We start from the raw sequence: 22,708 nt of genomic DNA on the forward strand, positions 1-22,708 counted from the left end.
GCAAAAGTTTGTGGGAAGCGTGGGAGAAAATAAGTGTGAGAGAATAGAACAAGGTGGGCGATAAGGATGGAGAAGAGGTCGAAGAGTTACTTCCAAGCTCCTGGGTCCAAGACGAGTTCGAAAGAGAAATTTGCTACAGTACCAGCACAACAAGTTTTGCGCTCTAAGCGCCAAGGCGTGCAATTGTGTCGATTTGCTGAAAGCTGTTCCTAGTCAGCTTTTCGCGGCTAAGGCGTTGGCAGCATTTGGCGTTGTTCCGGGTGAGGAATCCAGACTAAAAGATGTGGAAAGATGCAGAACTAGCTTCACCAGCGAATATAGACTGAGAATGAGAAGAAAGAAACGGCAGTCAGGCGGCTGATGGCGGCGGAGGACTGCGTAGTGACTGGGAAGAAGGATTTCTCCGAGTCCAGCGCATTAGCCGTGTTAACTATGTGTGTAATATAGTATTGATGGCTTATAGAGAGACAACATTAATTACTTGCAGAAATACAACATGTTCAAATAATCTGTTAGGAAGAAACGATGTTTCAACTGGAAAGCTGGAATCACAGGTACTCGGATCTAACAAATACTAAGCTCAATCCTAAGCCTTCGCTCAGCAGACTTCCAACAGTTGGAATAAAGCTTGCCGCAGAGACTACATACCCACCCACTAGGTGGCCTTGCGGATAAGATTTACCCGAGTAAATGTATTAGGGGGGCACTCTATGCGCTGCGTTGTGTCCTACTTATCGACCAATCATGCTCGCGTAACTTATAGGAGGAAATAGGCAATTGGCGTCGGTAAGGGTAGAAGCATAACTCAGGGCGCTCACGGAACTTTGTTTCACATGTCGACGGTTTATCAAATTGCGTGAGACTCGATACCAAAAGACAAGGAACTGAAATGGGAAGACGATACTTTCTTCTTATTCTTTAGCATCTCATCTGAAGCGTTGTCCGAATTGCAAGATGACATGTCTTCGATACTACCTTTTTTCCCTTCAAAAGATTCATCATTAATCGCTGATATTTGCCTTTGACGTTATCATGTATGTTCATTGGTTGCTTAGTCAATTGGTACTGAATCAGATGGGAAGTATCTAGCATACGCGCTTCTCCAGCTTCAGTTCCTTCAGTTCTTTCTTAGACCCAATCAGGCGCAGAGAATCTGAAGTTGGCAAACAAAGTCGTCCCATTGAGCCTAACCGATCTCAGCCAATACATAAACGGTGAATATAGCTTTAAGGCCTCGCCGCATGTAATCTCCTACGTCAATGAGGTAAGTTTGATTGCCAAGATGGACTAAGCTTTGAGAGCCAGATGCTAACGATTGTAAGGCAATCTATTTCAACCTAACTGGCAGACTGCTTTCTGGGGGCCTAATTGCGAAAATCTGGTTACAATCTGCGAGAAGTGGGATCCTAACAGGATCTTTTATTCTATTGCCACTCCCGGTGCTGAAGATTGGGAGCAAATTGAGAGGTTTACAAGACTGTGTAAGAAACTTCGATGCGCCTGGGGAGTAGCCGCTTTGACCCAGGAGGTTGTTGCTATACTCATGTAATTAATTGTTTACAAAACTTGAATGCGTCAAATGACGCGGCAATCAAGTAAATATAATAACTTTTAAATTTCCCCATAACGAAATCGCGAATAGTGATACGAGGAGACGCTGCTACCTCCCCATTGTGGTCGCATCTATGTATAGACTTGATAGTATTGATGAGACTGGAGAAGCCTGCCGGATGGAGTCGCCTACGCGCAATCAATCAAGCTGCCGAGGGGTTATAATAGACACTAATATGTTCACATCGACCTCAAGCAGCCTTGAAAAGCATTCTTCTATGGCGTTTCTTGCGTCGCCTGCATCTGGTCTACCTCAAGCAGACAAAGCGTCGCAAACATAAAGAAGGGCTTTATACATTAGGTCAGTTGTCTACTGACAACCAGAACTCTCGCACAAATTCACAGCATTTTTGCGGCGCCTGGTGCTTGTTCCTTCATACAGCAATCTCCAGTCATTTCAGCAGAACAGGGCATTGATGGAAGCGATGGTAGGGCTCGTTGTGCGAGAGTCGAGTCCTCCCAATTCACAGTCAAGCGTCTACAGTGGACTTAAGATTCGCCCATTCTCTCAACTCCACCTCACGACGATGATGGGCATAATCTAGACCATGATGCCATGAGTGGTGGCGGCTGTTACGGTGTTGGCAGCGGGACAATAAAAAGCACGATGGCGACGAGAAACCACTACGCAAACGCCTCAAAGTTGTGACGACAATGGATGCGATAACACTCCACGGTTCCCAGCTTCTACCAAGTTAACAAAGCAAACGGGGAAGACTATGTCATCGAGTGATAAACATGACTTCATCATTAGCGCAAGATTCATCAAACGTTGAAGATTCCGGAGCAGCTGGTGCAGTAATATGCGAAGAAGTAGCCTTTCTATGCCGCCTTGAGGTTCATATCCGTGGATATCATCAAGACTTTCCCGATGGAGTGGGAGTTCACCTAAAATTGAGTATAGAACCGAGAAAGCACCTTTACCTATACTTTAGATGGAGAAGGGCGCCATGGAGGTATAGTATGCCATTCCGCAAAGCTACATGTCAGGAAGCGTTAAGAAAGTGTAGTGATGAGCATTACTGGCTGCTTCTCGATAATGTCTGGTGTTGGGCTTATACGAGCATAGGCTTGATTTGCCGACGGAAACCCACTACGCTTACGCATCTGGTTAAAACGTTGAAGATGTCCTCAACCAACAACACTTACAACAGCCCATGAAGCACTCCCCGCTCACTATGATTGCGATAATTTAAAAGAGCTCCACTCAAATACAGACAAATCTGCCTCGGTTGGCAGATTCGTATCTTCCAGCTTACCCCTCCTTGAAATCGCTGTGAAGCAGACTCTGCAGTCATGCGAGGAAGAGATACTGCCGACTCAAATTCAATACTGCGTCCGTATTCTACAGTATTACACTAGCCTAAACGGAGGACGGTACGAAGAGCACATGCGACTCCAGTTTTCATGGTCCACCTTGTATCTCTAGTGACGGTGGATGTCACTGAGAAGGAGCTTATTCAGCAATGCGAGAAACAAGTAATATTTGCTCTTGACCCTTGAGAAGCATACGCTGATAATAATAAATATATAGGTAGAGAAGAAGTGCGCAATGCCTGACTGGAAGTATTATCAGCATGGCGAAGAAGTCAGACCACCAGACGATACAGCGGCAATTCTTATTGAAGTCTCTGTAGCATCGGCCCAAGTGAGGCTGTTTCACTTTGGGACAGCGGTTACCTTTGTAAAAACAATCGCACCACTTCAATTCAACCTACATACTGTTATTGTGCCGTGGGAGCAGGAATTAGGATTTGTTTGCTATGGAGTGAATGATGATAAACAGAGTGTAAAGAGATGTAAAATAGGAATAGTCAAGGTCGCCTAGGGTAAAGCACCTCTACTTTCAAGCTTGCAAATATGATAGGCTGCTTCTGGTTTGATCGGAATTACCAAAAATGGGTGGGTGGTTGAGTCCGCTGGTAATGTGAGATGTATAGGCCCGCTGATGGTATCCCCCGTGAGAGCGTAGATGGCGTGTCCAGACACGGCAAGACTTTCTGCATGTTCCAATGCGAAGGCAGTCGATTTGTTGAATGAACGGGCCTTGACTGTAGGGGCTTCAGCTGTAGGGGCCTCAGCTAGAGGGGTCTCGGCTGTTTAAAAGTTAGCGAGGATATATATATACAGAATCTGGGGATATTACCATTTTGGTCATTTGACAAGACTGGCGCTTCCTCGCTGCATCTGCGGGGCGTGGAAATGTGCTGATGCAAGTCTCCTCGACTCACATTGGAGGTTGGCGTGTTGCCTCGAGACGTGACCACCTCAATCACTTCCAGCGGAGTACTATGGCGATGAAGCACACGATGCGACAACCACTCGAGATCTGAATCACTGTCTGCGCCCAATGAAGATTTTTGTTCTCTCTGCTCTTTGAGTCCTACCCCATTTGGATGTTGTGTCAGTATGCAGCAGGCATGCATGCGTTCTGTAAAGCACATACTTTCTTCTATAAATGTTTGATGCTTTGTGTAAAGCTGATGAATGAAATCGTGAAAAGACGGTGGAAGTTTATTGGGGTTTTCTTTCATCCATATTCGAACAGCCTCACAAAACCTCTTCTTGTTTTTTACTATGCCTAGCTTTGATACGGACATGGAGAGCGTGCATAAAAAGAAGGCATCGAGTCCAAGATCCAAGATCCTAAGCAAGTAGGCCTTTGTTAGTCTGCGTCTCTTGCGGGTTTCCTCGCTCAGCGGCCGGCTAGGAGCATCCCATAACGCGACAACCCTTTGAAATGACGCTGAGAATGCTGCCAGGAATGGTGCTGGTATATCCTTTCTGGCAAACACTTTAAGCATGGATTGCATCTTTTCAAATTTGTCAAAATACGGCGCAATGAATTCGTAAGACATTTTAGATGGCTCGCTGGTCGCTGAATCCCGAAATGGGTTTGGATGGAGGCAGAGGATATGCGGGCGCAAGAACAGGTGGAGTAGAGAGCTGAGGTGGGGGATAAACGTGAGATTGCAGTATTCTGAGATTGGAAGACTCGGTTTTATATTCTGGGCAAAGAGGAAGGCGGTGAAGCCACTCTAAGCGCCTGCGGTAATTACCTATTTATGAATATATGACAGGTAACAATACAACGTTATAGCTTGAAAGCTAAATGTCAAGAGTTGAGAGTTGAGCAAATTTCGAGATTTAATAAAAAAACGTTTATTCTATGCAGGAAATTACATGACTGTCTATCAAATTGCTTTTAATGCTGCGTCTCAAAACTACCTACGCCTTAGTCGTTGCTTCAAACTCAGGACTGAATGGGTAATCCAGATAACCCTTGGGATTCTTCACGGCGTAAAAGGTGCTGCGGTCATACGGATTCAGCTGCAAGCTATGCTTAATCCTAAAGACCAGATCCGGGTTTGCGACAAAGGATCGGCCAAACATGACCATGATGTCCTTGTCGGGATACATCTCATCAATCGTCTTGTGCACGTTATTCGGCTTATATCCACCCGCCAGAAGGATTGGCCCATCCCACAAGTTGATTGCAAAGTCCAAGCTCTCGACAATGGGGTGCTCGAGATCGTCAGAGTTGGCGACTCGGGGTTCGATTAGATGGATATAAGCAAGGCCCAGCTCCTTGGCCTTGCTGATGACATGTGAAAACTGAGGAATAGGGTCTTCCATTCGCATGCCCTGGAAAGTGCTCCAGGGGCTGAAGCGCATTCCGACGCGCTGAGGCCCAATGGCATCGCCGACGGCTTCCATGACTTCATATGCAAAGCGGGATCGGTTCTCGATGCTGCCTCCATACTCGTCTGTGCGGGTGTTGCTCACGTCTTGAATGAAGCTGTCCAGGAGGTAGCCGTTTGCGGCGTGGAGCTCAACACCGTCAAAGCCTGCGCGAATGGCATTCTTTGCAGCAGTTTGGAAGTCCTTAACAATTTGTCTGATCTCAGCGACAGTTAATTCTCTTGGCACGGGCGCATCTGGTCCATGAGGAATGGCGCTGGAGGACACAATCTCAATTCCTTCCTTTGCAGCGATTTCCGGAACTGCGGCGCGGCCGACATGGAACATTTGGGCAATGATGAAGGAGCCGTTTCGGTGAACTTCGTCGGTAACGGTTTTCCAAGCTTCGACTTGATCCTCCCGCCAGAGGCCTGGTGCATTGGGGTAACCACCGGCGCCGGGAGAGATGATGTTGGCCTCGGTGACGATGAGGGTGCCTGGGATTTGAGATCGTTGGCTGTAGTACTCCTTCATCATGGGAGTTGCGGCATGGTCGTCTGTGCCTCGGAAGCGAGAGAGTCCAGGCATACCGATGCGGTGCTTGACTTCAACACCGGCAATTTTAAGAGGTTTCCAGAGTCGCGATTCGGCCATTGTAGAAGATTGTTGAATTCCAAGTAAATTAAAAAGTAAGAGTAAATTGGTATAAGTCAAAGATGAGTAGATTGCTTTGCAAACCAGTTTATATGTCAAATAATGCTTTGCTGATGGATACCAAATCTTGTTTCAACAAAACGAGCACCATGAACGGGTTTTATATATCAATGTTTCTTGTTATTGTATTACAATAGCAGATCGAAACATTTTTACGACCTTCAATTGAGTTTGTTCCCAACACTTAGCTCAACTACACTTCTTCCTGCAATAAATGCTTTGCTAAGCTGCTGCAATGACCATGGCCGTGCAACTACTCTTTTGGGACGAGAAGCCACTTCCCAAAGCAGCTAGCAATCATCTAGCGTTTTACTACCAGCCTTGAATAATTGGGTGTTGAGCGGACGATCTCGGCCGAAGCGCCTATTTATCATTCGCTGAATAATGACGTACACCTCCAAGGGATTTTACAGTGAGGCAAGTGGTGGGTAGAAAAAGAAATTGAGCGCCGTTGTCAAAGGGGCTGATTAATAGTGGTGTGTGGCTTGCTTCGTGTTTTCAAAAGTCTCCGAGTCTTGTTGTTTCTGGCAATTGCTGAGGGTCGAATGGCCTAGAAATTCACATCCTTGTCCGTTCTAAGCAGAGTTACGGAGTATGAAGCTTGGAAGGTATTACCAAATACAGCGCGTACAGACGCTAATAAAAAGCCTGATACAGGTAACCAGCAATAGGGAGATACAGCAATTGGGAAGTCGTAAATAGTGTGGCTGTAGGAACACCAAGTAACCACTTAGTGATGGCCTCACTTGATACATTTACGATGATTCTAATTGGAAAAAGGCCTGGATGTATGATCATGTATACAAGTGCAAGCAGCGTCTATACATTAACATTAAGCCATCTCTGGTTGAATCTCTTCCCAAAATCTATCAAGCTGCATACGATACGCCTTCTCCGACCAAATAAAATCATGCAAAATTTCCATCAAATCCTCCAAAGAGCGATACATTCCTTTAAACCTGGACTCATGATTAGTTTTCAGAAGAGCCTTGTATTCTGAATGTATGGCCCCTCTGGGAGAGAAGCATCCCCCCATGTACAGCATCCAGATGAATAGATCTAGGTTTTCATTCCAAAATGGATCCTCATTAGATTCTTGAAGTGTCTTTAGTAGTCGTTGAGAAATATGAGACTATTCGTTTAAAATCAGCATTTAAAAGTTGCAAAAACTTGACAAGCGTCTTGTCTTGTCACTTACTGGCATCACGGAATGGCGCCACACTTTGCAGCAAAGCATACAAGCACTCAGATATGCTGCAAGATAGCAAGCTTCCATCGTCGTAGACAGCTTCGGTAAATCCACCAGCCTAGACCCAATCGATGCCTGCTGATTATCAACGCGGAGCATTTCCACTGGATTCTGACACGAGTAGCGGGGCAGATCCTGAACGCACTGCAGCGCGTGGATATCCTTGAGAACTTCTAGAAAATTCTCGTCAAACAAGTGAGATTTTCTCTGAAACCCTGGCGCCAGGGCAAAGTAAGCAGAAGCAAAAGGATCTCGCTTCCACTGAAGCTCGGCAAAGGTGGTGTGGTCCACTATGCGGTCAGAACCAGTCATGACGGATGAATTCAGATCCTGCCTATTCAAACGAAATTGCCGTCAGTCATTCTTGGATTAGTAGATTCTCGCCTCGTAAGAGTCATGACGTACCAGAAGATGGCACGTTTGATCCCATCTGTTAGATAAATGGTTTTTGTCTGGCCCAGCTCAAGAAGCTGCTGGATGGCTCCCATGTGCAGTTGAACTTGCCATCGCATACCAAGACGCGCCTGTCACGGCATCATTGAATTAGCATTCAAACTTTTGGTGAATTCCAGAACAGCCAGGGTTGACGGTGGGTTACCTCCACACCGGCAAGGAGCAAGATGGCCCCCAGAGTCGGTAACGTCAAAGCCGACTCTAGCGAGTCCATCCTTTCGCGTATCGTGCTCATGGCCTGGTTTTGAAAGTCGAGGCATTCTTGATCGATATTTCCTCCAGTCACGGCAAACGCAAAGGTGAGCTTCACGGCGTTCAACAAAGCCGGGTCGTCGAGATCGGTTCGAAAGACGGACGCGAAATCCTGAAATACTACAGGATCTGCAACGCTGAATATAGGCTCTGCGGCTTGCCTGGCAGCATCTGAGACATTGAAACGAGTTTCAGCTGTGAAAACGATTCATACTGCACCGATACGCGGCTTACCATGACTAAGTAAGGCTCTCAACTTGGGAGAGTCCCCAATGAGAGTCTCAAAGGGGCCGTATGCGGACACTGGTGCAAAAATGGACCACGGTATCAGTGATTGGCCTGACGCACCCGCCTCATATCTCGGGGAAACATGTTGGGATCGCTGCCTGCCCTGTCTGGCGGCGTGTGAGCGTGCCTGTCGTCGTTTATCGCGGTCTTTCGCTTCAGCAAGGTTTGTTATCGATATAAACTGGAAATTATTGCCTATTGAAAATTAGCTTCCTTCACTTTATTGAAGATGGATATGACTAATTCATTTGCTTTCTTACTTGTGCCACGGTCCTCGCCCATGGTTGCAAAGTCGACTGCCAATGGTGGTGCAATTACTTGTTTGGGCGTTTTGAGATATATACAAGAACGGTAAAAGAAACAGTTTTGCAGCAAGTGGCTTAGATATACTCCGCATTTACCGGACAGTTACAGCAGGTTACTAGGACAAAGTGGGATTAAACAAAAATGCGATGCTGTATGATGCCCAGTCATCTCTTCTCGTCCTAGTGTTTGTGCTCATGCAGAGGCGATATATACAAGGGCCTAGATACGACCTTGGGTGGCTTGCTCAAAGCGACGGCCCCACCACAGGAGCTGAGTCTTCGGAGGAAGCTACGGACGGACGCCCCGGTTATATGCCTGGCCGTTTATATGCCTGAAAATAGTCTTTTCTAGAAAGCTGGAGATGACTAATGGCAGGCAATCGGGATAGGAGAGCTAGTAATGTGTCTTGCTCAAGCCACCCGCGAGCTGATGTAAGTAGACTGTCACTTAGCTGAAGAAAGGGAGGCAGCTACATTTCTTCATAGAGTTAGTGATTAGTAAGTGGAGAGAGAAGCCTAGTTACACGGAATGTCGTTGGGGTGATGCTAATAGCTGAAATAACATTGAACCAGTGAAAGCTTTGCCGATGCCGCTCTACCTGTTCGGTGAAGCAGTGGATAGAATGAGTGTATTAAACTTGTGCCTTTATACTATTAACAAGCTGAAATTAAATCGATGCGTAGATATAATGGAAATGCCAGAACTCGAATGAAGCGAGAATTACTTAAACACCCATCACTCATCTTAAGGACTATCCATGACAACTTCGCAGGTATACGTAACGGGAGCCCCTCAGAGAAATATTGCAAACTCATTTGGTAAAATTTAGAGATTACCCGAGTGGCATGATGATTCGCTCCATGCCGGTGAAACTCGAATGATCATCTGTGTTAGAGTTTCGAGTGGCGTGGTTTATACTATCACCCGCCTGGGAGCTAGTGACGTACCTTTCAGATTCAGTACAAAATCGAACCCTCATTCTTTAGCTTACAAGCGGCATCAAGTCAAAGGTAAATGTCAATCTCCGCTAATTTACAACGCATCTCATTGATCAGATATGAAAAGTTGAGTCCATGTTCGGTTATGACAGCCCATCGTATGGCAGCCTTTAAACTTTAAAGCGACAGCAAAGGTGGGGTAACAAGACGTCAAAACCTATAATGAATCTCTTAGAAACAATCATCTCTCGCCATGAAGAGTTAGTTACGATGTGATGATGTCTGCAGCCACACAAGATAGTGGCATGATAATTGCAACACCATTTCTTGTACGTGGCAATTGACCATTCTATAAAGGATGGAGTGTTGCACTCGACTCTCATTTTACCAACTACACGACATTTCATATTCTCAGTGATATTACAACAAACCAGCAGCATAAACACCATGGCCACCAACGGCGCATCAGTCAACTTCGTCCCAGAGCAACTATTCCACACCATCCTCACAGTAATCGACTACTCCCACGACCCATCCGGCGCCAATCGCACAGCCTTTCTTCTCAAAACGCACGGCACCCTAGAAGCCGCAAAGAAATACGCCACTCACTCCCTCGAATCCCTCAACTTTTCCCCCGAAGACTTCCAACAGTATCACATCCGCGGCTCCAGAGGCGCATCTGAAAGCTGGTCCCACGGCGACGGCGTCCTGCTCTTTGCCCGCGCCTTTGACGGCCAAGAGTTCCTCGTCGGAATAGACACCACGCCAAACAATGAAGCCTTGACTGCGACCCCAGATGGAGACATTGTCTTGCCAGAAGGCGCCAAGTTCCTGCACTACGTCCTGCAGATCTCTGTCGACTACAACGCCGATCGGTCGGGTAGTCTTCAGGCCACGGAAATTCTAGGAGTCTATGTGCATCGGGCAGATGCTTGGACGGCCGCACACAAGTGCCTCGACCCGGCGCAGTATGCAGAATATGATCGCCGAGGCGACTCGCAGTTTATCGGAGAATGGCCTTTTGGCGAAGATATCGCGGTTCACGCTGTTTCTGAGACGGGCCAGAATTATTTCATCGCTGTGAAGAAGCCTCCGGAGCAGAAGCATGAGCTTAAGCATTATAATTTGAAGAAATAGGTACGATTTGTCAAACGTAGTCTGTCAATTGGTGGTATTGATGTACATTCTTGGGAGATGAATTTCCGGAAGGCAATGATATGAGAACCGCAAATTGCAGCTCGTGGATTATACTCCATAACGATAAAATAATACTCATTTTGAAATCGTTTTTCTGGTCTCATCTTTATATATAACTACAGGCAATATTGCGAGGCTAAGCATACGTTCAACGCCGGCTATCCACGACATGTCTACGTTGGCTGTTTTGAGATGGCGCCTTTCTTTTCACTGAAGCAATTTCTCTGTCTTGTATTCTTCCTATTTTTATAATGTATTCACTCGGCCTTCTTAGTGGGAAATGGCTTTTTCACATCAATGTTAATACAATTGCAAATCAATATTAAGAAAAAAAGTGAAAGGGCATTTTCTAATGTAAGCCAAGTAGACAAATATTAACACCAGTTGCTTGCTCCTTTTTCTCCTTCACTATCCATCTCGTATCAACATCGTCGCTCTTCATATGGGGTATTTAAAATAATAAAAAATAAAAACGTCTGAAAGTGAATCAAAACGCAGCGCAAGTTTCCGCCCATGGGTTTGGGTATCATGGAATTGCATCTCATGTACTTCATCAAGAGAAATGCTGGTACCAAGAGTTTAGCCAAATAGGCTGAGCTATCTATGTCGTGACAAGGCATCTGTCGAATGGGATATTTGTGCTGTTGTCCAAAACGCAAGTGGTAGCAGAGTAAGGCGGATATGTAAAGCATGTCATCAGAGGATAGCTAGGGATATCAAACATGCGAAACGCTCAAATGACCACTTGCTCCTGTATCCGAGCCGTCCCCTTCAATTGTCTTCCTCCAATGTTCTGGGAGGCAGACGCATACTAGAGGGAATGCCTTTAGTTCGCCGTGGCCCTGTGGCGAGCTGTCTCTTGCACCAGAAGTATTTGAAACGCCGCTGTCCCTCTGCGCTTGCCTTCGTGCCTCCCATTCCTCCGCTCGCTCGTTGACTATCAGACCCGTCGCCCAACCGTCATCCCAGATACCCACAACTTTGAGCATATCTCCACGCTCCAGGGCAAACTCGTCAGGGGCCCTTGGCTGGTAGGCCCATAAAACCGCAACTTTGTCGTGAGGGTGAATGTCGTCTTGTGAATAGTAATCCTTGAAGAATGGTAGCTGTTCAGACTGCTGGCTTGCCAGAGCATTCGGAGATGAAAAACCAATGGGGCTGCCGGCGATATCGCTTCCAAGCATCGAGTTGCTGGATAAAGAGCCTTGTCGTCTCGAAGTAGCGGGGGGGCCCACGAAGTCCGGTATATGGGGTTTCGGGTTCGGGAGTATCGCCAAACTCAGATGAAGACATCCTATCAGAAGCCTTGGAGGCGTAAGGAACAGCACGAGCAGAAGGAGAGCTACCGTGGCGGGAGGGCGAATCGCCCGAATGTCCCTCCAAGGCGGACATGCGTGCAATACGGCCGCCAGGAAGAATTTCGTATCCTCGAGGGGGTGCTGCGCTACCTTGGCTCATGGGCGGTCCTTTACGAGAAGGCTGAGGCTGGTTGAAAATGCTGTCGGCCTGGCCGCTGCTGCCGGGTCTGCGCCTCATCATTCTAATGCAGAAGAACAGGAGGGCAGCAAGAATTACGACTCCCGCAAGAGAGCCGATGACAATGCCCGCAATAGCACCGCCGCTGAGATGGCTGCCACCACTGGAAACCGGGGCCGAAGAAGTCGTCGGTGTAGCAGTAGCCACGGGTGCTGTAAAGGTCACGGTAATATCAGGAAGCTTAACCCCTTGACATCGCTTTTCGGCATTGGAGCTATAGCAGCAGGTATCTGTGGAATTGATGCCTCCGGCGCCGCAGTATGAGCATAGACCAACGGTGCTGTTACCAAATCCACAGTTATCCGGCTCATTGTCCGAGCCGACGATGCAGCTGCTGGAGAGGGCCTGTTCAGGGTTGGAACAGACAGTAAAGTCGGCGCGAATCAATTTGTTGAGGTCGCTGCTAGGGCTGCCGCAAAGAGCTGTGTCGGCGGTGATGTAAGCTTCGCTTTGAGCATATTCGGCGCAGGTTTCGGCGCAGAGAGGCTCCGAGTTTTTCGCAGAGACGCCGCAGCCAGCCGCGGACGCTTGAACAATGGAGCTGCAAAGGACTGTCGTTGTGTAGCGCGCGTACATGTCGCTGGGGTCTGTATAATTAATATTGTGGCAGCCAAAATTCAACTGGAATCTAAAAAGCGCAAGACGTAAGCAAATTGGACCAAGGTTACACCGGGTGAGAGCTGCCTACTTGTCTTGGAGATATGTAGTCTTGACGAAGCTGGAGAGCTGCGTGTCGAATGTCTCTAAATCGGAGACATACTTTAAGAATGAGCTGTAGCATCAATATTAGCAACCTACTCACACCGAGCATGAAGAATAGCATATAGCTCACAATGTATCGATTAATGACTGGTTTGTGGATATAGAAGCAGCCTGGAAAGCTGGACATAATGCAGAACCCTTGAGAGAAATGCAGCTTGCCGAATCATCAGCTGAAGCGGAACCCACGAGGGCTGCTAGCACAGCTATTGATGCATTCCTGAGCGTCCATTGTGTGTGTCTCGGTGTGCCTCGATTTCGGCCACGAGCCCTTGTCGGGCCTGATGTTTCGGATGCCATTTTAACGGAAGAGAACTAGCGGTGACGAGCCTGGTGAAGTGCTGTGTTGCTGGACTTTGATGCTATACGCGCATATAAAAAACGAGCTGTAACCAAAAACTCTCCAAAAAACGAGTAACGCTTCTGAATTTTTAAGTAGCGCAATTGAATTGAATGTCGGAAGAGGCGATTGTGAATTGTTGAGAAAAATTAGATTAACGCGATTTCAGAAGAAGTCGTGGAAGAGAGCAAGCGCCAGGATGCAAGAAACGAATGAAAATAAGACGCTTGAAGCGAACAAAGGTCCGGGAATGGAAGCAGCAACCCGTTCAAGGCCAAAAAATGAATGAAAAATGCGGAGGAAGTGAACAATGCTGCAGAGAAAGAACGAATGGCCCGATGGTGTAAACTTTGGTGCCTAGGAAGGGATGACAGAAGGCCGACCAGGAGCAGCGATTTCGACAGGATCTGCGCTGGTCGCTCTGTGGTTCCTCTCCAGTTCCGACCGCCCAGCCTTGTCTTTTCTTCGGAATCGAGCCCAGGCAGAAGCGACGCTGGGAAAAGCGACCCCGTGGTCGAGTTTGGAGAGAAATGCACGGACGGAGGAGGCCTGGTCTGCGGACGAGGAGAGAGGAAGAAGAAGAGATCGCAGGATCGAGGGCCTCGGAGACGAGGCTTGCGGACGCAGAGGAAACACGGCGAGCTAACGGCGGTTTGGGGAAACACGAAACTGCGAAGCGAAGCGGCCTCGAAGGCACTAGGGCGTGGGATATTAGTAGGGGTGGTTGGCCAGCAGGTGGAGCGGTTGGCGAGGATGCGAGACAAGACGCCCTGGCCTAGCGCTGAATGCAACAATGAGCGTTCAAACAGGTGTTTCTCGTTATCAAAGGCTGCAGGATAAAGACAAGAGGATGGAGAGGAAAGGGAACAAGAGACAAACAAAGCTGCAGGGGCAAAAGGGTGATCGAGAAGAGTGGATCCTGCATGCACCAGATCGAGAAAAGAATGGCTGGAGTTGCGGTGATGGTGTTTTTGTTTTTCTTCTTCATTTCTGCCAGGCTGTCACGGGGACGAGACCGAAGCCGAGCGCTGCTGCCAACGAACATCTGGAGTCCAGCGGCCGCTAGCACCCTTTGGGCGCTGCCTCTAGGCCCGATACCGCCAAGTCTAGGCACCTAAAGCCTAGCGCCAGCACCTGTAGCTCGATAGCGTGCTCATAACCGCAGGCTAAGCTGGGCAGGTCGCCGTTGGTGGTGCCGTGAATTGTTAGGCGCAGGAACCGCGCTATTCGAAAGACGCGAAAGGGGTCTCTGGAGGCGTTGCGGCGCCAGAGTTTGTGTCCATCAACAGCTGCTTTGATGGTTTCCAGTCATGATGTTCAATCTCGATGATAGACAGATTGATAGCACAATTCGTAAAGCCCGCATATGCGCCAAGCGAGGTGCCACGATGGGGCCGCTGGCATCTGCAGTGCATCTTCAGCGGCCCAGGCACTAAAATTGGCTCAGACACCCTGCGGCCAAAGGGCGACGATGCCTCCTTGTACATGAAGGCGTGGCACAGCAAACGTGGTGCTACAAGTACAAGTACTTGCTCAGGCACCGTCTCGTATTAGGCTGGAGCTCCGCCGAAATCCCCGGCATCGATGCATTGCTGTTGCTCGTATGAGGCCAATTACGCAGGCGTGTAATTAACGGTTTATGCGGTGCTTAGCCCAACGCCGGAACTGCTACCATGCAACAGCATTCAATGTTAGATACAGATTCTCGCTTACATCTGCGACAAACCAGAAAAATGATAGAATCCCTTGGCCGTTTTCATTTTTTTCTGTTCTCTTCCGGACGATCAGCAGAGCTCAATTTCGCTCTTGCTAGCATGCAGAAAAATCCCCATTGAAATTTGGCCAGCAGGGATGCTGCGGATGGCGCCGCCAGGGGGTGTGACGAGGCCCGCATGTTTTGGTCTGCTCCGAGAACCATTACAGGAAGAGCTGTGCTGTACGATTACGGTCCTTGAGCTCTGCAAGGGCCAACTGCTCATAAGCAGAGACAGCTCAGGTCAGCTTCCAAGTTGGTTGTTGGCAGGGCAGGGCAGCAATTTTTCATGAGATCTAGGCACATGTACTTTGAACTCCTGGTTGAGTCTAAAATGCTTTGGCCGTTGCTATCGTATCATACACGCAGAGAGAATGAAGTCGTCATGGGCGGCTAGACACTGATGTATTTCAGCTCTCAGCTCTCTACAGTTTACGGATATCTTCACCTCCAATTCCATGCATCATACCAGCAACTACGCGGATAATTAGACAAGCATGCCCTGCGTAATTTATCGGCCTCATCGTCCCAACACTGAGCTATCCATCTCCACGTGGGTCGGCGGAGCAGCCACAATCTCAAGATCCACCCTCCCTTGAATCGCGACCCCAGCTGCTCAAGCTCAAGGCGTTTGTGCGCTGAGCCATCTGCGATCTGTGGGTTTCATCGCCATCAAACGGTATCGTATTGATGGTTTGATGCGAAAGTCTTATTCTAGTCTTGATAGGACACACAATAGTTTTCTACCACCATGTAAGAAACTATAGATACCTAAGTACCAGGTAGGCTACATCTACCCGAGTGCAGAATAACAGAGTTGGGTTGCTAGATACGTGTACATGTAACTTTCCCCAGAACAAACTGCATTCAAGTTCGACTACATATTGCCATAATAGTAGTATAACCAATATCGTCTCATCCGCATGAAAATCCTCACTAAGCCCTTCTCCACTCCTCGAGAAACGCTTTAGAGCAAGCAGCTGCAGTTGCAGCAGCATATCTCTGCCACGTCTTGTTCTTGTGGCTGTCCGCATAATCACACACGCTCTTGATGACAACGGTAGGAAAACTGTCCCAAACCCCAGCGCCTTCCATTTCGAACGCAATAACTTTCTCGCGGACTGCGATTTTATCGCGATGGCGTCCAGATTTTATGACTAAATCTCCAGATGCCATCTTGCCAAAATGGATAAAAGGTTTCCGCGCCTCTCGAAGTTCCTCGTCTCTGGATGCAACTGTGCTGGAGGCAGTACTCTTCGCCTTCTCAATGCGAGCACGAGGTATTATCATCCTATCATCGCAGCCCAATTCTGCACATGACAATTCCAGCGCAGAGTCACACACCTTGTCAGAAGATTTTCGACATCTTGAACAAGCACTGCAAACAGCTGCATTGCGATGCTTATGGCGGTATTTAGGGTGGTATAGTATATCCTTATCTGCGCCCGGATATGCAGATTTTTCGAACCCATTCTTCACACAAAGGTCATCCAAATAAGAAAATGTCTTTTCTCTCAACGTTTTCCGACCCCTTAATCCCGAATATTTTGAAAGAAATGAGCGGATCGCTAGGTTTGGCCGACTAAGGTTGTCCTGTAGGGTATCTCTTCTCACAACTCTATCATCGTATTGCCGACCAAAGTCATATTGTATGAGTGCGGTGCTGACGATAATATCGCCAAGCAACACTTCTTTCTCGCCATCCTCTCCACCTGGAACGCCTCCACAGATACCCACAACAATGCCAAGTTTGATATTGGGAAAGCTCATGCGAAAACTAGCCGCCACGTTGGCCGAGTTGACTTTGCCCATGCCCGGCATAAACGCCAACACCACGTTGTGTCCGGCCATTTTTCCGATAGCATAAGCGTTTGGATCTCCTGGTGCTTTGCCATATGAAGAATTTTCTTCAAAATTCTCATCGAAGAGAGCTTCAACAGCATCAGATTCTATTTGCAACGCACAAATTAGGGCGATTTCGAAATCATCACGGCCGCTAGGCCGATCAAGGCTTGTCGTCACTTCGAGTTTTGGAAAGCCATCCTTAAGTGAGCTATAAGTTTCTCTTGGAGTTAAATCAAGAAATGACCGCGGCTGGAACTCGAAGCCACGCTGTCTCTTGTTTCTAAATGTCGCGCGTTGAGAGTCCACGGGCTTTGTTGTCATGTTCCAAGAGTCCTCAGTTTGAACTGCATCCTGAGGGTCGGGAACAGGCGGGGACTCTGACCGTTTCCGTTTAAATCTAGGAGTCGATTCTTCTAGCCCGCATTCGAGCTTGCAAACAATATGTTCATATATTATTCGCCGAATAGTGTCTGCATCCTTGCTGTTAGAATCGCTGGAGTCCACCATTCTATGAAAGAGTAGGCAGCTCGTAATAGCTTCTCGATAGGAGTCCTTTGTCTCTTTTTCGAGATCATCCGTAAATTGCACAAGCCTAGCCCAAGCCACAAGATTTTTCGTACTGTCTGGGCTGATCTCTAGCTCTATAATGCCGCCTAATTCCAGTTCTATCAACAGCTTCGCAAAAGATAAGAACGTAGGATGGCCCAATTGAAAATCGTATGAACCGGCTGCGATCAGAAATTTTGAATCAAATGCTAGGTATGCAACTTCCATGAGGCTTGCTTCCGAAGAGCTAAAGAAATGGATCCTATCTGAAGCGAAGTCGGCGTCGAAGAAATCCATTAGGCAGTATCCAAATTTGACGGCAAGTTTTCGCTTGTCTATAATGCTGAATTTTACCGATGACGTTTTGATATTAAAGTCTTCAACCTCAATTCTCTTGAATGCACCATTCTTGATAAGTTGGTCAAGAGACTCTTTGGACGATGGGTCTATTGCAGAGAAAACAGGATTTTCCCAAGCACCATATAACTCATGCTCCTTGATATATATCATCAATGCCCTTCCTCGACCGGTATATTGATGGACATCTGTACAAATATCGGCAATAGGCGATATTGAATCGTCGTCTCTGCAAACCATGTAAGTAAATCAGCAAGGAGGCAGGATTCCAGAAAGCTCAAACCTACGGAATAACCTTGTCGTATCGGAATTCTTGCCACGACTTTAGCTCTGGACATGATGGGAGCATCAAATGTAAATTTGATACTGTTAAATCTTCTTTTGGGGTCTCAATGAGCTTTAACAAGACTTTATGTGGTTTCCTACACCTGAAGTTCTTGAATAAGGTTTCGAAAAGGCACATGGCTTGGTCCCGTATTTTGCCTTTCTTCCATGGCGTTTTCTTTTGCTGTCTTGGCGATGGCAGTATGACTGATTCCAGAGGAGGGGATGCAAGTAGCCTGTTGAGAGTAGCATTACATTCTGTAAGAGCGATCAGGCATTCGTGAAGCTTAGTAGCATCACTAGGAAGCTTAAAAAGTCTTTGTCCATAACCATTCACCAAGTCTATCGTGTCGCATTTTGGGTTTAGGCGTCCTACCAATTCTTCCAAATGAAGATATTCTCCGCCTTTGGAGTCATCGCGGGTCCTTTTATGCGCTGCAAGGTGGTCTAACAACGAACAAATCTGTTTTATAGCCTCTTGGAAACACTCAAAATTCTCCAAACTCAGATTTTGAGAAAAATTGTGGACCATCAAGAATGTACCGCGAAGCTCATATTCGAGAGTGGCAGCATAATGGTGGATATCTTTGTGCTCATTAATAGGTACTGTATGGCGCGTGTACAGTGCTAGCCTTGGGCTCAGCCATTCCGATAACTCTTGAAGCAAGGACCATTCGTGTAAATCAGAAAGAGAATCCATTTCACAAGACTCTCTGCTGGCAACCACAGAAATTGTAGCGATGAACCGACGCGTTGAGTAGTATGTGGAGGAGTTGAAACGGAGTGATAAGATGCCGTGCGGGGATATAAATTGTTAACCGCTATCACTAAGAATAATCAAATGCATCACAGATCCTACCAATTATAATCGTATATACGTACGTGTTATCTGTAGGTACATATGGTTGTACCATCGCTTTATTGGGTTGATTAGGCTGCGAGGTGACATTTTATGTAATTTCCCCGCTTCAGAGAATATATATTACATGTATCCATCATATCCAGATAAACTACATCTGGATAATCCGCCTCGCTCATATTCTATAATCTTTGAATGTCTGGCACCAAGACTCCTGTTATACAATATTTATCATGGCGCTGAATTTCCAAGAGGAAGATCTTATTTATACTTTAGCCTACGAGTGCGAAAGTCAATTCAATAAACTAATACAAGCTCTCCCGAAAGCAAAACCAGAGGGTCCGATTATAGAATTATGTGCCGACTATCAGCAACGTTTTGCTATATGGACGGCGTATCTTGGAGTCTTTGCTCGAAGGAGTCAGTGCTTAGATACAAGACTCCGGAATTTCCCAGACCTTCAAGATCTTGTTACTCGACTATTGGATATCCTCTACTGCAGCCTGCAGCACTGTTTGAATGAAATGACCAGCCAAAGAGAGACAGATTTGGGCCCGAAAGGTGACAATCAGTGCGTACTTGAAGTTTCTGAGACACAGAAGGCAGCTTTGAAGACAATAGGCGATACTATCACTAGATTAGATCGCCTAGGAACCACTATTCGTCATTCAAGCAGTAGCACAATCGATACGAGAGTTAAAGAACATGCCGCAAACCAAAATTTGGTTCCATTCGCAAGTTTATGCGCGAACGCCGTCCAAGCATTATATCCAGGTGCCGACCAAGCGCTCAAAGAGTATCTCAGCAAGTCGATGGCCACGAGATTTGCGAAAATGTTATTCTTCAATTCACGAAATAAAAATCTACGGGCTCGTCGAGGAGATCTTCCAACAATTACGGAGGTACCTGAACGCGAGACGCCAACTCATGAATATGCAAAAGGCCAAGCGAATCCAGTTGTATATCTTTCTGTACCTCAAGCTCCGAAGAAGCATAATGCTTATTCTGAGTCTGTCTTGTCCACTGTCGATATTCAACATATTAGGAATCGATTGAGAGCACCTGATGAAGCATCGACGAAATTCCATAAGACGTCATCGATTCAGGTAAAACAGGGTAATTATCCGCAGGCGCCTAGCTCTAAAGGCGGTAACAATATAATCCCTTGTCAGTGGTGCGGCGAGCCATTGAATATAAAATGTCTCTCGGAAATGGATTGGCGGTAAGTGTTATTTATTCTATTCACATTTATCTAAAAGTTGTTTGACACTTTGCGGAAAGCTGCACGTGTCGTATGGTTGTACTTTGTCACAACAGTGTTTGTGGACTCTTAGGATGCCGAATGATTGAAAATGCTAACTATTTTTGAGTCAACATATCGACCGAGATCTCAAGCCTTACATTTGCCTGTTTGAGGAGTGTTCAGATGGACATTCGGCATATCCAACATTCAATGAGTGGTGCAGGCACATGAAACTTCACGATTCGCGATGGCATCAAAAGATCTATTTAACGCCTAACTGGGTATGCCCCCTCTGTGCAGTCTCCGAAAACGTTTATAATAGCCCACAAGCCCTCTACTTGCATCTGACTGGATCTCATGATAAACAATTTACGGAGTTACAGCTCCAAGCTATTTCCCGACAGAGCAAAGTAGTTCAACCGAGAGCTTGGAATGAGTGCCCTTTTTGCTGTCTTTCAATAGAAGACCAAGAAGACAAAGAAAAACTGCTTGTAACTAAACGGCCGAAAGAGCAGCAGAAGCAAGAGAGCATCAAACGTCCTAGGATAAGTTTCGAGATATCAAGCCCTGGAAATCGCGGGTCAGATCTTGACTCGTCAGACACCTCTTCTGAATCAGGCAACGCGGATTCTTATCAGCAAAGAAAAGATCCTTCAAACACTATAGCACGACACATAGCGGCACATTTGCAAGTGCTAATGCTTTTGACACTCCGTTTCGCAGCTTTAGAGAGTGATGGCGAGGATTTAAATGACGACTTCAAAAGCAATTCTGTCGACATTGATGAGGAAAATACACGCAGTTTCATCTCAAAAGACACTGATCTAGGAAGATCGTCCCATCAAAGCTCTTTGAGAGATGTAACTATGGAGGATATTGATGGTGAGAAAGGTAAAGAAATCGAAAAAGATGATACCCAATCTCTTAGTACGGGTCTCAGTTTTGAGCCCCCACTAAAAGGGTACGACGACCGTGAAACTGAGATCAACGATAAGCCAAATAATGCAAATGTAGCTATGCGACCCTCCGATACTCAAACTGCCCCTGCTTCTCAACAGGGAGGAAGTCCCTCTCAGCCGGATAGAAGCACAGCTGTGCCTTCTCGTCTTTCCAACATCGCCTCCAGACCTCAGCCTGCTCTAGGCTTCAACACGCCTCCGCCTGTTCTCCCGGTTATTCAGCTCCAAGCTGATGCTACTGCTTGGAATTCTCAGCCGCCATCTCAACTCGCCCTCGAGAATAAATCAGATACGGGCGATGAAGCCACTTTCTCTTCTGATATCAGCGGTGCTCTAATGGCCACAAAGAAAGCTTCTCTTTCTCCACCCAAGGGAGATGCAATCTCAAATGATAAGGTTGGCTTCGCGCGTTCCACAAAGAATTCTACGACAGTCCCTAATGGTTTCGGCACAAATGCAATTTCGCCAAAGTCTCCAAGACGTGCAAACTTGGGTAAAAGTCTGACCCTCGCGCCTTGGCAAGACGACTCCGCAGTCCAGGATGGGATTGATCCAAAGCCAGAACCAGAATCAGCTTCACCATCTGGGGAACGGCCTAAAACTTACCCATTGACAAAATTCCCTGGCTACGATTTTTTCGAGGCGATTGACAAGGGGGATATACCTACTATTGAAAGACTGCTGAAGAACGGTGCTGATTTGGAGGTAGCCGATGAATTTGGCCGTACACCCCTTTGGCGCGCAGTAAGCATTGGTGAACGCAGCGTTATCCAATTGCTTTTGGTTAACGGTGCAAATTTGGAGGCGAAAAATCTTCACAAGCAGAATATCTTGAATTGGGCGAAAAGTAAAAGTAAACCAGATATCGTTGATATGATTGTTGCGGCAATGGATGCAAGATACACTTAATTTGAGAAGTACGGCTTTCCTCCCAAAGCCTGAGGCTAGGGATATGATCCAAGGTGATGAACCGAGGGTGAGCGCGAGATGGACAAATCTCATCACAGAGTCTTTTAACAAAATAGTCAATTGATTGTCGTTGAATTAATTCTTGGAGGAGTTGATATGAGGTACAAGCGGTTTACGCACAAGACGGGTTAGGCGACATGTAGAGGGTGATTAATAACAAAAGCATCACTACTGTAATATCAAGCTATAGTCAATACCATTGTTGCTTTAATCTTTTCTCTTTCTCTGAAACTTGTTGTATTCTTAATTACGTTACATTTCACTTTATAACTCAATGTTAAACGGTAATAGGGATACAGGGATATAGTAGGCGCTAATCACGATTTGCTCTTCTTCCATGTCATTTTCCAACGAAATTCAAGAACTATCCAGCATTCCAGCTCTATTGTACAGCACTCCAGCTATTGGCAGCGTAGGCCACACTAGCTGTGGGAGCATGCCGGTTCGTTGCAGAGTTCATACAGCTGTTTAACGGCTTCCTTGATTATTTTAACGTCGCTTGTGATATTGGTAATTTCGTCCGAGCTTA

The 22,708-nt window shown here is 46.7% G+C and overlaps 7 protein-coding genes across 8 annotated transcripts; 3 read left to right on the plus strand and 4 right to left on the minus strand.

Moving 5' to 3' along the window:
• Positions 1-3,435: 3,435 nt before the first annotated feature.
• TrAtP1_001416 (uncharacterized protein) lies at positions 3,436-4,469 on the minus strand (the record flags this gene model as incomplete). The annotated part of the gene is made up of 3 exons (XM_014086070.2): positions 3,436-3,707; positions 3,758-3,994; positions 4,058-4,469. The coding sequence occupies 3 exons, from the start codon at positions 4,467-4,469 to the stop codon at positions 3,436-3,438; spliced, it is 921 nt and encodes a 306-aa protein (XP_013941545.2).
• A 2,342-nt stretch (positions 4,470-6,811) lies between these two features.
• On the minus strand, positions 6,812-8,857 carry TrAtP1_001417 (uncharacterized protein). Of its 2 annotated transcripts, XM_014086306.2 has the most exons (6): positions 8,509-8,857; positions 8,195-8,443; positions 7,854-8,131; positions 7,661-7,779; positions 7,205-7,589; positions 6,812-7,138 (listed from the first exon to the last, which is right to left on the minus strand). In XM_014086306.2, the coding sequence occupies exons 1-6, from the start codon at positions 8,528-8,530 to the stop codon at positions 6,839-6,841; spliced, it is 1,353 nt and encodes a 450-aa protein (XP_013941781.2). In that variant the 5' UTR covers positions 8,531-8,857; the 3' UTR covers positions 6,812-6,838. The 2 variants fall into 2 exon arrangements, with proteins under 2 accessions (XP_013941781.2, XP_065967057.1); XM_066110984.1 differs by having other exon boundaries at positions 6,812-7,589.
• Positions 8,858-9,939: 1,082 nt separating this feature from the next.
• On the plus strand, positions 9,940-10,629 carry TrAtP1_001418 (uncharacterized protein; the record flags this gene model as incomplete). Its single annotated transcript, XM_014086069.2, has 1 exon — positions 9,940-10,629. The coding sequence occupies one exon, from the start codon at positions 9,940-9,942 to the stop codon at positions 10,627-10,629; it is 690 nt and encodes a 229-aa protein (XP_013941544.2).
• A 1,170-nt stretch (positions 10,630-11,799) lies between these two features.
• TrAtP1_001419 (uncharacterized protein) lies at positions 11,800-13,284 on the minus strand (the record flags this gene model as incomplete). The annotated part of the gene is made up of 3 exons (XM_014086068.2): positions 11,800-12,853; positions 12,914-12,997; positions 13,058-13,284. The coding sequence occupies 3 exons, from the start codon at positions 13,282-13,284 to the stop codon at positions 11,800-11,802; spliced, it is 1,365 nt and encodes a 454-aa protein (XP_013941543.2).
• Positions 13,285-13,691: 407 nt separating this feature from the next.
• TrAtP1_001420 (uncharacterized protein) lies at positions 13,692-13,970 on the plus strand (the record flags this gene model as incomplete). Its single annotated transcript, XM_014086067.2, has 1 exon — positions 13,692-13,970. The coding sequence occupies one exon, from the start codon at positions 13,692-13,694 to the stop codon at positions 13,968-13,970; it is 279 nt and encodes a 92-aa protein (XP_013941542.2).
• A 2,043-nt stretch (positions 13,971-16,013) lies between these two features.
• On the minus strand, positions 16,014-18,174 carry TrAtP1_001421 (uncharacterized protein; the record flags this gene model as incomplete). The annotated part of the gene is made up of 2 exons (XM_014085127.2): positions 16,014-18,054; positions 18,113-18,174. 2 exons carry the CDS (start codon positions 18,172-18,174, stop codon positions 16,014-16,016), a joined length of 2,103 nt encoding a protein of 700 aa, XP_013940602.2.
• Positions 18,175-19,182: 1,008 nt separating this feature from the next.
• Positions 19,183-22,321, plus strand: TrAtP1_001422 (uncharacterized protein). Its single transcript, XM_066110985.1, has 2 exons — positions 19,183-20,230; positions 20,379-22,321. Exons 1-2 carry the CDS (start codon positions 19,242-19,244, stop codon positions 22,117-22,119), a joined length of 2,730 nt encoding a protein of 909 aa, XP_065967058.1. The 5' UTR covers positions 19,183-19,241; the 3' UTR covers positions 22,120-22,321.
• The last annotated feature ends 387 nt before the right edge of the window (positions 22,322-22,708 follow it).

This window comes from Trichoderma atroviride, chromosome 1 (assembly GCF_020647795.1).
Source record: "Trichoderma atroviride chromosome 1, complete sequence".
Lineage (NCBI taxonomy): Eukaryota > Fungi > Ascomycota > Sordariomycetes > Hypocreales > Hypocreaceae > Trichoderma > Trichoderma atroviride.

What these genes read in the sequence shown, in the direction of transcription:
- TrAtP1_001417 (XM_014086306.2), bottom strand. Translation starts at nt 8,530, where the DNA reads ATGGGCGAGGACCGTGGCACAA. An exon ending in GGGCGAGGACCGTGGCACAA is followed by an intron (nt 8,444 to 8,508) that starts GTAAGAAAGCAA and finishes AATTTTCAATAG; the next exon opens with GCAATAATTTCCAGTTTATA. An exon ending in GGCGCCATTCCGTGATGCCA is followed by an intron (nt 7,139 to 7,204) that starts GTAAGTGACAAG and finishes TTAAACGAATAG; the next exon opens with TCTCATATTTCTCAACGACT.
- TrAtP1_001422 (XM_066110985.1), top strand. Translation starts at nt 19,242, where the DNA reads ATGGCGCTGAATTTCCAAGAGGAAGATCTTATTTATACTTTAGCCTAC. An exon ending in CTCTCGGAAATGGATTGGCG is followed by an intron (nt 20,231 to 20,378) that starts GTAAGTGTTATT and finishes ACTATTTTTGAG; the next exon opens with TCAACATATCGACCGAGATC.